At 39.9% G+C, this 15,167-nt stretch overlaps 1 protein-coding gene across 2 annotated transcripts; it reads left to right on the forward strand.

Moving 5' to 3' along the window:
- The first annotated feature begins 2,083 nt into the window (after window positions 1-2,083).
- sh3d21 (SH3 domain containing 21) lies at window positions 2,084-14,003 on the forward strand. 2 transcript variants are annotated; one of them, XM_026371907.1, is made up of 17 exons: window positions 2,084-2,278; window positions 2,743-2,900; window positions 3,005-3,062; window positions 3,755-3,864; window positions 4,197-4,287; window positions 4,361-4,419; window positions 4,496-4,526; window positions 4,975-5,069; window positions 5,458-5,559; window positions 5,909-5,960; window positions 7,668-7,718; window positions 7,801-7,918; window positions 8,803-8,974; window positions 9,535-9,615; window positions 9,712-9,902; window positions 12,073-12,136; window positions 12,259-14,003. In XM_026371907.1, exons 1-17 carry the CDS (start codon window positions 2,275-2,277, stop codon window positions 12,289-12,291), a joined length of 1,470 nt encoding a protein of 489 aa, XP_026227692.1. In that variant the 5' UTR covers window positions 2,084-2,274; the 3' UTR covers window positions 12,292-14,003. The 2 variants fall into 2 exon arrangements, with proteins under 2 accessions (XP_026227692.1, XP_026227693.1); XM_026371908.1 differs by having other exon boundaries at window positions 8,806-8,974.
- Window positions 14,004-15,167: the final 1,164 nt, after the last annotated feature.

The raw sequence follows: 15,167 nt of genomic DNA on the forward strand, positions 1-15,167 counted from the left end.
CATTATATCCAACTTTTTGGACATGACCTGTAACAACCCACACTGGACATGGGTACAGCAAACATATAGAAAACAGTTAGTTTTACATTACATAGTAAAGGTTTCACACTGTACTACGTTATACATGTGGGGTGATCCTATACAGATACCATGTTCTTTTCAGACACATTTACATTTGTGAGTACTTGTCAATACCGAATAGCGATAAAAGTCCTTTGTACTTATACAGTAATTCTGCCCGAAAGATTATTGCTTTCATAACAGAGCACTGACTTTGTAGACAACTGTGACGCTGACATCCAAAAACTGGCTGTGTAAACAGACCACTGCCGTCATTCCAACTTAAAGGTGTTGTAGGGCGTTGGGGTACTATTGTTGACACTGTAACAGCAACACTGTATTGAAACTTCACCTGCTTGAAGTTCGCCTCTCACCTGAAAGGCATCATCAGCTCTGTCTGGCTCAGAGTGGCAGGTGTATCGTTGTTCACCTACGGGTTGACCCACATAGTACTCATGTGTTGTTAAGGTCACATTGCGTCAAAGTATAAACAACTGTTAAAGTCTCGTGAACGAAGAAGAACTGTCCTGAAAGTGTCCGATATGTGGTTTTATGTGACTCATATTGAGAGAGGGTCGTTCCCATTTTTGACATCCTCTCCTACTTTTTTCAAACCACAGATGCAAAATCTGTGCATTTCTCACTGCATTGACCTATAAACTACATTCCTCTGCTTAAATAATGTGTTGTAACCTCATATGTGTGGGTGTTTAGTTCTTTGTCTCAGCCTGTCAGTGGGTTTGAAATGTATAGGAATGCATGGAATGACCGTGTTGTTCCTTATGTTGTGCTTTTCTTCTCCGTCTGTTGTGAAAGTGTTTCTACTTGATCTTTTGTGGATGTAACAAAGGCGTAGCTTGGCTATAAATCTGCTATAAATAGCATATTAAGCAAACCAACTATATATTAAGCTTTTCTGCAAGGTTATGCTTTGTTTGTTTAGCAGGTATTTGATAAACTGGTTCTAAAAATCTGCCATTTTTGTTTTCGCTTTAAGTTTTTTGTTTTGTTTTTTAAAATTAAGCCTCTCTGCTCCATAGCGAGTGGGTGTGAGAGAGTGAATGCCCCTCCCACTCTTTTTCTCTCGCCGACACAGAGGGAAGCAGAACCTGCAATCAGCTTTACTATACTACTACTACATATTGTTAACATCAGTCCTCTTAAACCATCTGTAAACTGCTCCTCATGTCTGCCGCAGGGAGGCAGGAGGTGACGTCATGTTGCCATAAAGTGGCGTCAGCGCATATTAGATAACTTTTATGAGTACCAACACATGAGAGAGCATGTGACCCAATACTCACACACCATGTAAAATGACCTATCACAACACACACACACCCCAAAGTGATGTCATTGATCAGTCTCTTTTTTTATTCCATCCTACAATATGTCAAACATTATTCAATATAACTAATTTGTCATCATTCAACATGAGACAAAGAAACTCTTAAGTCAACCAAGTTTCCACTTCTGATGGCCAAATACTGTAATTTGAGCGAGAGAAGAGAGCCTCAGTTACTATATTCACAGCCTATAATGAATGTAATAACTTTATCTTCAAATAAAATGTGTTCCCTCTCTGTTCTTTGCCATGTGTGTTTTTGGTTAGTGAAATTCGGCCTTGCATATCCAGGTTCTGCTTTCTGTAAATAGAAAAGTCACTTTGCCTCAAAGAAGTGTACAGAAACAACAACAACAACAACGCTATAGACAGTCACTCAAACTCCTCCACAACACAAAAAAGGTATTTGAAGCCATAAAAAGCATAATGCAAATGAAAGAGGGCAGCAGATGTGGACTAGTCATTGTGGTGCTTGCAAATGTTGACTTTTGTGTTCTAATATCTTTGTTAATGCACTTTAACTACATTGTCACGTTCCATTATGAAGTGCAGCCGACTGAGCTTTGTTCTTTCACTTATAACCTGTCTTACCTGTTCTTCTCCCTCTTCCTGTCTTTCTCTCTCCCTCTCTCTCTCTCTCTCTCTCTCTCTGTGTGTGTGCTGTATGACCCATCCTACTTCTTGTGTGGACTTGCCATGACTAGCCTCAGGAAAAGTTGCTTAATGTTTGACAAGTAGGAAGAAGGGCCTTGGCTTGGCTGCCATATCTCTGAGTCTTAGACAACTCAACCACACTCTCAGTTCTCCTTCCACTGAAGAGTTGCTGCTTTGTAAAACACATATTCAAATCCAGGGCGAGAGCAAAAGACACCATGGGTGAGTCTGAGCTATTGTTTTTGGTTATACATTGAATTTCTACATGTTTTTATTGCTCTGCTACAATGTTTGCTGAAATCAGAGATAAGGAAAACAACTACACAATGACACCATTTAGTTGAACTCTGACTGCTTAATGTGCTGTAAAGTATTTCAATTTGACATGCAAATACCACTGAAGCAGTGGTGTAGAAATACCATTGCACAGCTTTGCATTGGCAGAGTACACTTATGTGTTTGTGTGTGCTTAATCAATTGGGTAAAGCCTGTTTCTTGTATATATCCTGATTGATTTTTTACATCAGTGTCTACTTTATCTGTTATATTCGACATTCACTCTGATCCGGCATCCTTGGCTATGTGGTTGTGGTTTTTAAATGTCAGGGCACATCAATTCAGAGACAAATACACAAGCCTTTGTGCAAAGAATCTAATTTTCTGCTCCACTTACGGTTCCACTGTAGAGGTGCTGGTGCTCATAGACTTTGAGGGCACCATGGCAGACGAGCTCACAGTGAAGGCAGGGGATGTGGTCAAAAATGTCACCAAGGCCAACGAGGAGGGATGGCTGGAGGGGGAGCTGGCAGGAAAGAGAGGCATCGTTCCTGCCAACTTTGTCAAGGTTGTTAACACTATCCAGTCAATGACAGTGAACCGTGATTGTGCTCTGTGTTTGTATGTGTTCACAAGTGTTAAAATATACCCTGTTTTGCGCTATTATTGCAGGAGGTGCCAGTCTATTTGAGAGGTGACAGCAAGAGGGAACCACGAAGCCTTAGAAAAGGTACAAGCCTAAATGCTCCTCTTTCACTGTTCACTCTTATTCATTTAAAAACCATAAAATAATAATACACTTTTTTGCTGTTCTATACAAACTGATGTATCAATTATTAATATTAATCTGAAATGTAAGTCTTCATTTGCAAGTAACTGAATAGTTTAAACGTGTGTGTGTGTGTGTGTGCTACATGCAATTTTGCTATAGTCTAATATTATATCAGTCAATTGCAGTAGTGATCTCTATATTATGTTTATCATACTATTATAGCTGAACATATTGCATTTTAAGCTATACGTGTGTAAATGTTGCTATTCAAAACAGATTGAGTTTTCTATTGTAACTGCAACGGTCTAAAAAACAATGTGTCAGCGTGGTGCCTGTACTCAGCAAGACAGTCAAGTGGTCAAGCAGACTGTAAATATATGTTTGCCACATCCTCGCCACACGAAACCTAATTATAATGTAGGAAAATGGCGCAGATGAAAACATGGTGCCTTTAAGGGATCAGGTTTAGAAACATAAATGAGCGGCAAGTGCTTTGCAGTTTAGCACCAACTTGTTGAGACCTGACCTCCCTGCCTTCTGTCATACTGAACATGCCATTATTAACTATTATTAAGATAGTTTCTCCATCACAATAACCAGTGGATAATAAACTTTACATCTGACTGTCTGGAGATTCTTTGTCTTTCCAGCAAAGACGACCAAACAGAAGAGAAAATGTGAGGTAGTGTATGCCTATGGTCCCATCAATGAAGATGAACTGGAGCTGATTGTTGGGGAAACAATAGAAATCATCAGAGAGGTAGAGTCCTTATCGCTTTTATCTCTGCTCAAACACTTACATTTGAACTCATAAACAAACAGTGAATCAGCACTATCAGCAAATGAGCTGAGATGCCTGGAAGCAAGGCCTTTTATTTGGTGCTTCCTGAAGCTGCTCAACAGCCAAAACCTGCACATTATATGTAAATAAGGGTTAATCATGGAGTTAACTATACTGTGGTAAATAAAGGGGACTTTCATAATGTTTGACTTTTATAGGAAAGTGCAGGTGCTGCTATACAATTTTAATTTGTTCTGATCTGTTTTCTCACTAATTTTCTTTCTGTATCTCTGATACAATCTGCACCACAGATTGAAGACGGATGGTGGATGGGAATAAAAAATGGCAAAGTTGGAGCATTTCCATCGAATTTTGTCAAAGAAATTTTTGTTGCCCCTAAAGGTTGGTATGGCAAAAGCTATGTACTTGTTCTTTTCTATATAATCTAAACTAACTTATTGTTATTATTTTATAGACAAGCACTCCGAGCTCAAGGCAAGACCCAAGCTTTCTGATGCTGCATTTAATAAAGAGGTACATGCTGCAGAAATAACTTTTCTAAAATATATATATGAACCATTTCCCCTTTAATGAATTGTTTTTGTCTCAGAGAGCAAGTTTGAGGATCAAAGCAAAAAACGGTAAGTTTATATTTTTCCTAAGCTCTTATGAAGCTTTTGTTTGCTCATATATACAGTTAGAGTGCAGGCAAAATCAATGACTAACCACCATATAGATACCCTTATTAAAGCACAACACTGTTTCTATTCCTGACTACCTAACAGGTCTGTTTATACCCTCATGCTACATCATCATGTGACAAGTGTTAGCTAATGTGCTTTCACCAAATGGTTTATGGAGTCCAATAGACAGTACAGTATATAGTAGAGTGAATACACACAGAGTGAAACATTCCTCAAGGATCGAGGCCTTAATCTCCTGTTAGTCACAAACTTTCCAGGTCTTCATCAGCTTTGATGACGTATCAAAGCTGACGTGTCATAATTACTGAAACCTTGTATTTCAATTGCAAATGTACTATAAAGTTCAGATTCTTATCTTATCTTGTCTTATACTACATGTTCTCAGTGGTGGAATATTGCAAGGTCATGTTTGACTACAAGGCCAAAACAGAGGACGAGCTGGATTTGAAAAAGGGCGACGTTGTTGTGATACTGAAAAAGGTTTGAGCATATTTCATTATTTTCTGGCACTGATTCAATGTTGTTTTCCCATGCGCTCATGCTTCCGATCATCCTGGTCAAAAGTCTTTTCTTAGAAAGTAATGTACTGTATGTGCAGGTGTGTCATATTGTTCATCTAGGCAAACCAGTTGTGCCATTGCAACTAAAGAATTTGCCTTTACAAAATTACACATGTTAATGCCACAACTGTGGCAGTAATCCAAGTCGTGCGATATATTGAAAATATATGACAAAGAGAAAGTAGCTTCCATTATGAATTGAACAGCCATCTTGCACTTGACCATTTGGTAACCTCTGCAGCAATTTAACGTCCCAAAGGACAACAACAAGACTGAGCTTCTAATGTGGCTCTAATCTGCATCTGTAGGAAACAGAAGATGAAGGCTGGTGGGAGGGAGAGCTGAACGGACGCTGTGGCTTCTTTCCTGACAACTTTGTTATGCCGATTCCACCAATGGACAGTCTACAAGTGAGTGGACACCTGACAAACTATCGCATTCTTGCTAGACTGGACCTTCCACTGCACTCCCATGAAGCCATGGACACGTTTTGTAATTGATATTGACACTACCTTATTATTTAGAGACATGAGAATGCTAAATACCTAACGTGTGTTTATTTGCAGGAAGGCTGCTATTTGTGTTACTTTAGTCTCAATCGGGTACACGGTGACTCAGGGTTGTCTTGAACATCGTCTGTTTTGAAATTACTCACTGTAAATTCCCTCTGTGGAAAGAGTTCTGTAAAACACAAATGCATTTCATTTACAGCAAGATGTACAAGCTGAGCTGTTGATTTTTCTGCGTGTCCTCCTCTAGTCCAAGACCACAAGCCAACCGCCTCAGCGCAGCGGCAGCAAGAAGATCCCAGGTAAGAAAACACAGCAGTTAGGTTTCATGCGAGAGGCTATTTTCTCACATGTGACTTCTGGCAGCAGTGGTGTTTAGTTTGACAATGTGCTGACAGTTTGGACATTTTAGCAAAAGGAGAAATTCCATTATTACATTATTGGTTTTTCTACACGTGTATTTTAGCATGTGGACTAAAAACAGCTGAATGGTTCCTTAATCAAGGTCACCGCTTCAGTGGGTTGAAACAAGCCCCAGTCATTACCATTTGCATTTGTTAATTATAAATTAATTTTTCACTTTCTGCTACGGTTAACTAATCAACACTACTGAACATTCATCACAGAATTTCTACTATATACAATCCCTAAAAATCTTTCCATTCTGTGCTACATTTAATATGGATTGATTTATTTGACTATTTTTGTTCTCAAATGTATTCAAACTTTTATTGCAGCCAATATTTTTTTTACAGTTGAGAACAGGTGAATTCATATTGACAGCTTCTCAAATGCTGAGATACAGGCATCAAATCTGCAAGCCGCACACAGCAGGATGTGGTTTCCTGTCATGTTTCAGCTGAGGAGTGCTGTCTGCAATGAGATTGCAAATTTTGCAAATTTCTGTACCAACAAAACAAAATATCTTTTATAACTGTTGATAACTTTTTCTCTCATTGGAGAGCCAGGTGAAAATACTGATGTGCAAAGTGCCCTGCTACTCAAAAATGCCACCTGAGCCAACTGAATATCAACACCTTCTCATTTCTTGCATTTTCCAACACATTACACTCGTTATAGCATTTTTTTCCACACAGTATAACTCACAACATTTCTGGCAGGAAGTCTCAGACTATAGTGAGATTGGTGGGGGGGGGGATGGTTAGTATGGTCATGTGACACAGTTCAGGAGTCTTGGAGGAAATAAGGGGGGTGGAGTGGTGGTGGGGGACGGAGGAGAGCTCTGTCACAGAGATTTTCACAAGAAGCACAAGATTCGGCACTTGAGCTACCACTGCTGTGTGGATGGTTTGCTTGAGAGGGAACATTGCACAATGCTTTGAGCAGTTAAGGTAGGCTTCCTGTGTTCTCATTTGATCCGTTATTCACATCTGACTCATGAATCTTGTGCATAGTGGTGTCCTCTGTTTGTACAGGGAGTGATTAGAGCAGTTTTACTTCTTAGATAAGCGTTTGTGTTTATTCAGCAGGCCTGTAACCAGGTTCCTCAATCTTTAATATTCGGCTGGCTTGCATGGCAAAGATGAATCTCTCATATTATCTTCAGTCCAGTGAGGCTTTACAATTTATGGATCTATCAGTCTCCAAGGCAGAGCTCTCTCATGAGCTGTATTACCACGAGTGACTGTCCCTGATGAAGACTCTTGGGAACTGTAAATACAGTGCTATTGGAGGCAGCTGTGACCCGTTCTGCTGCAGTGATGTGCACATCTTTGCCTTCCCAAACAACTGTTCTGCTCCTAATCTAGATTCAGTATTAATTAAAAGACCGTTAGCACTTTTTCTCCACCACATTAAACTGTCATCTTTCTGGGGGGAAGACACGCCAGTTCATTTCTCGAGCTACCAAAATAAGGCTGTGGATTTTTACTAGCTGTGTCATAGTTCGTGCCAAGAAAACAATAACACATTGTAGGAGTGATGATTTCAAATTAACTGCTTGTGCTTTGGGGTAATGTTTTATTCATTACTGTTGTTCTTTTTTTCAGTGAAGACTGAAGCCTCAGAGATGGACAAAGGAGGAGCAGCAAAGACAAAAGGTATTAATGTCCCCTCCTTTCACCAATAATTAGACTGTTGGACTAAATATAATGTTTTGCGTGTGATGACTTTGCTTTGCAGATGATAAAACAGATGGTAAAGACATGAGAAGCAATCCTCCAACTAAAGTCAAGCTGCCAGCCATTATCAAGCCCAGCCCACCTCCAGTCAAAGACAAACCTAATAAGGTTTCACCCAAGTGAGTGTTGCAACTGCACCTTCTCCCACTACTGATGCATATGCATACCCATTTAACATTTACTGAAGACTATGGCCGCCTATCTCACAGACATGATTTATGTGCAACCATTCTAAAGCAACAGGCCTTTAGGAAATGTCAGGAACACTTTCTCCTCTTTGGTCTGGCATCAGGAGCCTTTAGATGTTAAAGGTTTTAGCTGCTGCCACCGGTTGCTATGGCATCCTTAAAGAAGAATGCCAGGATGCCTGACCTTTAATGGCTGAGTGGAAACTCTGGGATGAGTCAGATCAGGCCTAAACAGACGAGAGCAGCCCATTTCCTGTTTCCTGAGCAAAATGCACACAAACATGCACACACACACACAAAACTGAGAAAACAAAAACGTCCCTGTCTTGAAGCGTCTGCTAATGGAGAACAAGTTTTTTTTCAGATATTTTTTTTTCCAAGGAAATATGTGTGGAACGGGTAATTTTCCAGCTTCTTCAAAAATCCTCAAGAATGTTTATTTAAACTCACTCTTTTAGACTTTTACGTCAAGGATAATTATCTGAAATCCTTATATCAGATGAAACCAGAGTGTAGAAGAGAGTTGAGACTCTAGAGACATGCCATATTTTCTTTTGTTGTGAAAGTAAAAAAATATGCCAAGATAAAAACAAGACATACAGAGGGACTTCAAGACTTCAAGCCCTGCACCTGCACCCAAAAAAACAAAAAACGGAAACCTCATTCAAAGTTTTCTATTATTTGTTTGAATATGAACAGGAGCCTGTGCACCACAGATAACAGCACATGAAGGAGAGCATTTGATTTCCCCTCACCATTTATTTACTAACAACACAAATATGTTAACTTGATTAAAATATTACTTTTATTGACAGCAGAACCAACGGGGATGTGCCTCCTCCCTCACCAAAACAGTCAGAAGAGAAGGAGGCCAACCAGTTTGATGGGCTGGAGGTGCAGACTGACAAGCTGAGCCATCCTACAGCAAACAGAGCCAAACCCCCTCAGAGGAGACCGCCATCATCAGGCCTCGTCACAGCACCACACGTATGTAGTATGTGCAGTTTAGTAGTAGTAGTAGTAGTAGTAGTAGTAGTAGTAGTAGTTTCACTTTTTTATTACAACCTTTGCCTGTTTCACGAGGCGTTACATTCATGTAAATGCTCAGCTGTGGGTGGAAACACAACTGGTAAATTACTTGAGTATTGCCAACCATTATTTTATATCTGTGGATGAACTTTGCAACTTTAGATTATCACTGCAACAATGGGGCAACTCCCTACCATATCTTGTGCACACTTATTAGGTGAACATTTTTCTCATACAGTGCGACATGATAAGCTTATTTAAAAATTCCTGAATACATTTTTAGGCCCATTTTTTGGTTTTGTGGTAGTTACAATTTTACATTTGAGTTATTTCAAGCACAAGCTGTTCAACAAGAGATAATGTTATGTCTTTACTATGACATAGTAAAGACATACTATGTCTTTACCATGCTCTACTCATTTCCTGGCCTTGCATTGCACTACGCAGGTTTAGCAGTCATGCAAGATTGGTTGTTGGCAATGCTTGCCTTTAAGGTTGTGGCTGATTCTTTTCCACAGTCTCAGAGTGCCACTGACCAGACAGAACCAGAACCTGTGCCAAATGTGTTACAAACAAAAAAATTACCTGGCTTACAAAAGGTTTGTGACTTTGATTTTATTGATGAATCAATATATTAGCATGACGCTAATGAAGCTGACTGTTATATACATCATGCACCTCTACCATCATTGCAGGGTACAGAAAATCCAGTGCCGTTACCTGCAAAGTCTGAGCCTCAAGCCAAGACGCCAGTTCGACCAGCACCGCCCAAAGTAGTTGTGGATGGCATAGCTGTGACCCATAAAGCAGAGCCAACTATGGAAAGCCTGCAGGCTGAGATCAAAGAGCTGAGGATGGCTTTGGAGCTGTTACAGACACGACATGAGTGAGTAATAGTCGGTGTAATGTCTCAAATCAGGGAGAAGAGGAGTTGACCATAAAATTAAAAATTACTGTCAAACTTAAAATGTTCATTCTAAAACGCAATGAGGGCCTTCACAACATGAGATGGTTTATACTCGTCTCTTTTCCCAAATTAATTTGAGGTTTATCGGCACTAATACACAAAGGAAGTGACTAACAAAACCTAAAAACAAACACTGCTGTGTACTTAACATAAGCGCTTCATCCAGAAACAAATCTAGACTCCCCAGTTTTAGATCTTGTGCATCTCATGTCGCTCTGATTTGCTTTGATATGAAACATCAGAGACCTGGATGGTAAACATGAGTCTTGCTGTGTACAGTTATGCACACTTGATTTCCTGGCCACTGAACTTCTTCAGTTGCTTGGAAAAATACTGCCTCATTAGACCTTTTGGAAGGACTGGGCGGGTGTGGGTGTGTGTGGACTGGGACTGATTGACATCTCCCTCACTATCCTGTTAGTTTACCTGTTATAGTGTAAACTTACCCTTTCATCATATTGGTCCACAGGTGTTTGTGGCATCACGTAATCCTCTGCTTACTTTACTCAGCTTTAACCTGACTAGAGGTTAAGTGCATTTTGAGTAGCGACTAACAATTTGTCAGCACATATTTAATAGACGCCTTTTATTTTGAATTTTCCGCTTGATTTCTGGAATTGGATTTTTTGTACATGCAAGTTATTTCTTTACTTTCCAAGTTTGAAATGTTTTTCCCCCTAGATGGGATTGTGAGCGATACCAGAGGTGCTCCTGTTTTTAAAAATGTCAAACATTTGCTGGTCAAACATCAAGATAAACATTGGTTTTAGCTTAAAGCTACTCACATGACTTGGGGCTGTGGGGTATACAGTGTAATCAGGCACTTCCTGCTATTTTCTGGCGTTTATTTTTTTTTAAGAACAGATTCATTGATAACAAAAACAGCTACATTCCAACTACTTTAAAACAATGATTTTTGTTTAATAAAACCAAAAACAGCCTCTTTACCTAGTTCAGATGTTAAAAAAGAGAAAAAAGAAACAACAACTTTGTGAGTCATAACTCGTAAGACACTGCTGAAGTCCTCTCTTCCTTATGTTCACTCTTACGCTGACCTTTATATGGTGGAAGTGTTAGTCTCCGCAGTCAGTTGCTATTAGGAGATCCCTTACCATGTCATCATCTCATACTGTAGATGTTTAAGGAATAAACCGGCCCCAGTTTTTGAAAGCCTGGGTCTGTGTGTCTGACATCCTGAAGTGTGGGGGTTCCCCAGGGGCACTGTCCTGGCCCCCTTCCTCTTCACCCTTTACACTACAGACTTCAGACACAACATGGACGGCTGTGTCGGGCTCATCACTGACGGCGATGGCCACGACGCAGAGGACAGAGGACTGACACAGTACTTCGTGGACTGTTGTCAGCAGAACCATGTACTCATCCACGCAGGGAAGACTAAGGAGATGGTGGTGGACGTCCGGAGACGTTGGTCTACTCTCACCTCGCCAGTGATCATCCAGGGAATCAGAGAGTAGACTCTTATAAGTACCTTTGTGTTTACTCATAACACAGACGCACCGTACAGGAAGGGCCAGATCCGGCTCTACCTCCTGAGGAGACTGAAGTCTTTTGGGGTGAAGGGGGCAATGCTACAGGACCTTCTACGTCTCTGTGGTGCATCAGCCACTGTGTATAGTGTGGTCTGCTGGAGCAGCAGCATCACAGAGAGGGAGAGGAAGAAGCTGCACATGGTCATCGAGAAGTCCAGTTCTGGAGGAAGGGCCCTGGCTAACCTAGCATCTATGCTGGACCATGAGTCTTCCCCCTGCAGGACACCCTGTCTGCCCTGGAGAGCAGCTCCAGTGGACAGACTGATCCCGATTCCGCAGATCTTTCCTTCCTGCAGTCAGATTCTGCAGCGAACACTACTAACACTGTACATTTGGCATCTATCTGCTGTAATCATGTGCAATACTGAATTTTAAGGTGAATCACCACCAGTGCAGTTTACTGTAGTCACTTTACCTGGATTTATTTATTTATCTATGGATGTCCATATACTGTACACACTTATAGTTCTTAAAGTTTTGATTATGCACAATGTAGATTGACATATTTATCTTCTTTTTTGTCTCTCTCTTCTAATCAGGCAAGACATGCAGGAAATGAAAGAGGAACTGAGAGAAGAGAAAAACAAACGTGTGACTTTACAGGTAAGTGAAGCATGTTTTGAGTTTTACATGCATTCTTAATTATTGCCTGCTGCAAACTGAAACAGGAAAGAATGTGGCTGCCAAAGTCATGCCTAATTGTTAAACATGTTTTTCACATACAGGAAGAAGTAAATAGTTTAAAGATGAAGCATTAATTGCTGACGCTGTGATGCTTTGGGCCCTTGAACTGCAAATTTATACAAGTTGAACGTTTCTGTGACATGGAGTGGAGATAAAGAGGACAAGCAAGCTCTCCCAGGGGAGCACGGGCTACATTAGAAAGCACAGCTGGACACAGGATCAAGTTACTCTTGGACTGGAGAAAACAGATCTTCCAAAAAAAAAAAAAAAAAAAAACTTTTGCAGGAAATGATGTACTGTTAAAACTACATTTTTTATTTTTTATGTTAATGCTGGAAATCAAAAGATATGGAGTTATGCTTGGGAACAAATTACTGTTTTGCATTGTTTTATTTTAACTATGATAAATCTCTTTATTTCTATTGTAACATGTTTTCTGTACTTACTGTACACAGCAGAAAATGTAAAATATGCAGTATATTTATATAATATGAGGAAATATTTGTGCTCTTTTTGCAAAGTACTAAAAGTTAATTTTAAGTAATCCAAAAGAGACTTTTTATGTGAATGTTATTACCTGACTACTGTCAAAGACATGCATGCATGCATTCTACAACAGTATGTAATATTGTGTTAATCCACTGGTGGGCGCTGTATGTCTATTCTACAAAGAAAAACGCTTCACTTTTCAGTGAACGCTGGATTGATGGAAGCGACCTGGCACTGCAACACAAGCTCATTTTACAGAACAAAAGAACATTTCATTCAGGAAACTGTAAAATTTAAGCTTTGAGCCAATGACTCATGTTATGGATGGGGCTTTTTTTCCAATACCAAATCTTTATAAAAGAAAACCCCCAAAAAACAGTTAAAACACTTTAGGAGTTCAACAGAATTGGTGATCAACTGGATGTTTTTTTCCAGGCATCCTGTGTCACTCAAAGAAAAACGGACTCACTCTAAAAACTCTGAACACAGTGAGTCATTGTGATGGATGTGGAGCAACTTAATGAGAATTTGTCTGCACCCATCAGAGTGAGGGCTTTTTAACATGACCATATGTGGATGATCTTTAGAATAAGGCATATAGATTTGGTTTTGGCTCCAAAGCGCTGTGGCGGCGTGTTCCTGTGTGAGTCTACTAGTGCTGCCCGCTTAGCACATGTGGAAAACATCTGTAGCTCATCAGAGACTGGGTGCTTCAGAAACTGCCATGGGAACATACTATTTTTAAAAACTGTTGAAGAATGGTGATTAAGGGAACAATCAATCTCGGACAAGTGGTGAACTACACGAAGGGTGAACAAACGAGGGATCAGATGATACTGAACAAATTGCTGAATTTTTGAAACATATGACAAACGCCCTTTTCCTTAAAGTCAAGCAAACACAACTCAAATGAAGATTTTACTTGTTTCACTAAGGTGCCTGTTAGTGATTTAATAATCTCAGTGATGACAGGCGCTGTTTGCACTGAAGGCACTCCTAGAACTTATAACACCCTGCATATACAACTATTTCACTCAAGTCTTAGCAATAAAGGCATGCAGGTCTCAGACCAAGATGAAGCAGCACAGTCCACTGTACAGCTGGAGAAATTCAAGACTACTAGTACTGAGAAGTAACTGCTGAAAACTGAAGCATTTCATCACAGAAAATACGAGTAAAAACCAGAAATGTTTAAAGAGTAGACTGACAAAAGTCCATTATGTCAAAGATATGAGCTGGACAAATGCAAATCATGTGTGTCCTGATTAGAAATAATAAATCTGCATTTTAACATGGAGCCTTCTACTAATAATTTGTCATGCAAATTCCATATTTTTGCTTTGTAGCCTGTTTTCTGCATTTTATTCTTCAAAAGATGTTTAATTATTACCATTGTGAAACAATTAGACTAATTTCAGTACGAAAAGCAGTGGTAAAATACCGTGAATGTGGGTATAAATGTTATTGATTATAAAGGGGAGTTCTCTAGAATCCCGCCAAAGAACCACTAATAACAGCCTTACATCTCGAATTATGTTCGTCTTTGTGGATATCTTTCCCATGTTGTGTTGTGGGTTAGATTTATAGCTTACCCTAACTGGATTTCCCTCATGTTGACGGTCACTTAATTTAAGTGATGTATTGTTTCATAAGTGCATAATCACCATAATTTGGGGAACTTCCTGCAAAATGGAAAGGACACTATTCAAAATACAGAATGCTAGATCTAGTAAAACATATTTTGGGTCCTATGATTTTGAGGTTTATGCTATTCACAAAAGGTTTATACAAATATAATTACACATTTACTTCAAAGAGTCCACACCATCAACGCCACAGATTTCTGAAAGGCCGTGACCACATGAGAAGCTTTTCCAAGACCTCAACCGAGAAGGCTTCAGTGTGGGCTCCATCTGAAAACAGGCCCCAAGACAAACCTGAACCCTGTCTGCTCCTCTAGCACAGTGTGTACTTTGAATACAACTCTAGCGGAAGTTCTTGGCCTGCCTCCCTCTCCAACCAAGACGTTCCACCATGAAACACTACACAAACCTCACAGCCCAAAAAAGTAAAACTCAAGTTTCTGGCTTCACGTTCGCCAGCAGAAAGAATATGAATACATGCCACACTCTGATGAGTATCAAGTACATTTTCCTTTTCTATGGCTTTATTGACATGCCAAGAATTCATACTTTCATGACTTGTAAATGACCAAACCACAAGATCGACTGGTGATAATGTCCAGCACAAATATTCACCCAATGTGGGCAATTCATCAATGTTCTGTAAGCCTTCACTGGCAGCCAAACAATATTTCAGTCAGCCAACTCACATGGAACAGACTTATTATGTGAATACAGAGTTGATACTGGCCACCTTAGCTCTGACGTCAGTCTCTCCAAGAATGGGCCAAAGTAAAAACAGCAAACTTTGGGAGTGCTGACTATACACTCCCAACAAG

The sequence above is a fragment of the Anabas testudineus genome, chromosome 16 (genome assembly GCF_900324465.2).
Source record: "Anabas testudineus chromosome 16, fAnaTes1.2, whole genome shotgun sequence".
In the NCBI taxonomy this organism is placed as follows: Eukaryota; Metazoa; Chordata; class Actinopteri; order Anabantiformes; family Anabantidae; genus Anabas; species Anabas testudineus.

Coding starts and splice junctions, on each gene's coding strand:
- sh3d21 (XM_026371907.1), top strand. Junction 4,527..4,974: donor GAGGATCAAAGCAAAAAACG/GTAAGTTTATAT, acceptor ACATGTTCTCAG/TGGTGGAATATTGCAAGGTC. Junction 7,919..8,802: donor CCTAATAAGGTTTCACCCAA/GTGAGTGTTGCA, acceptor TTTTATTGACAG/CAGAACCAACGGGGATGTGC.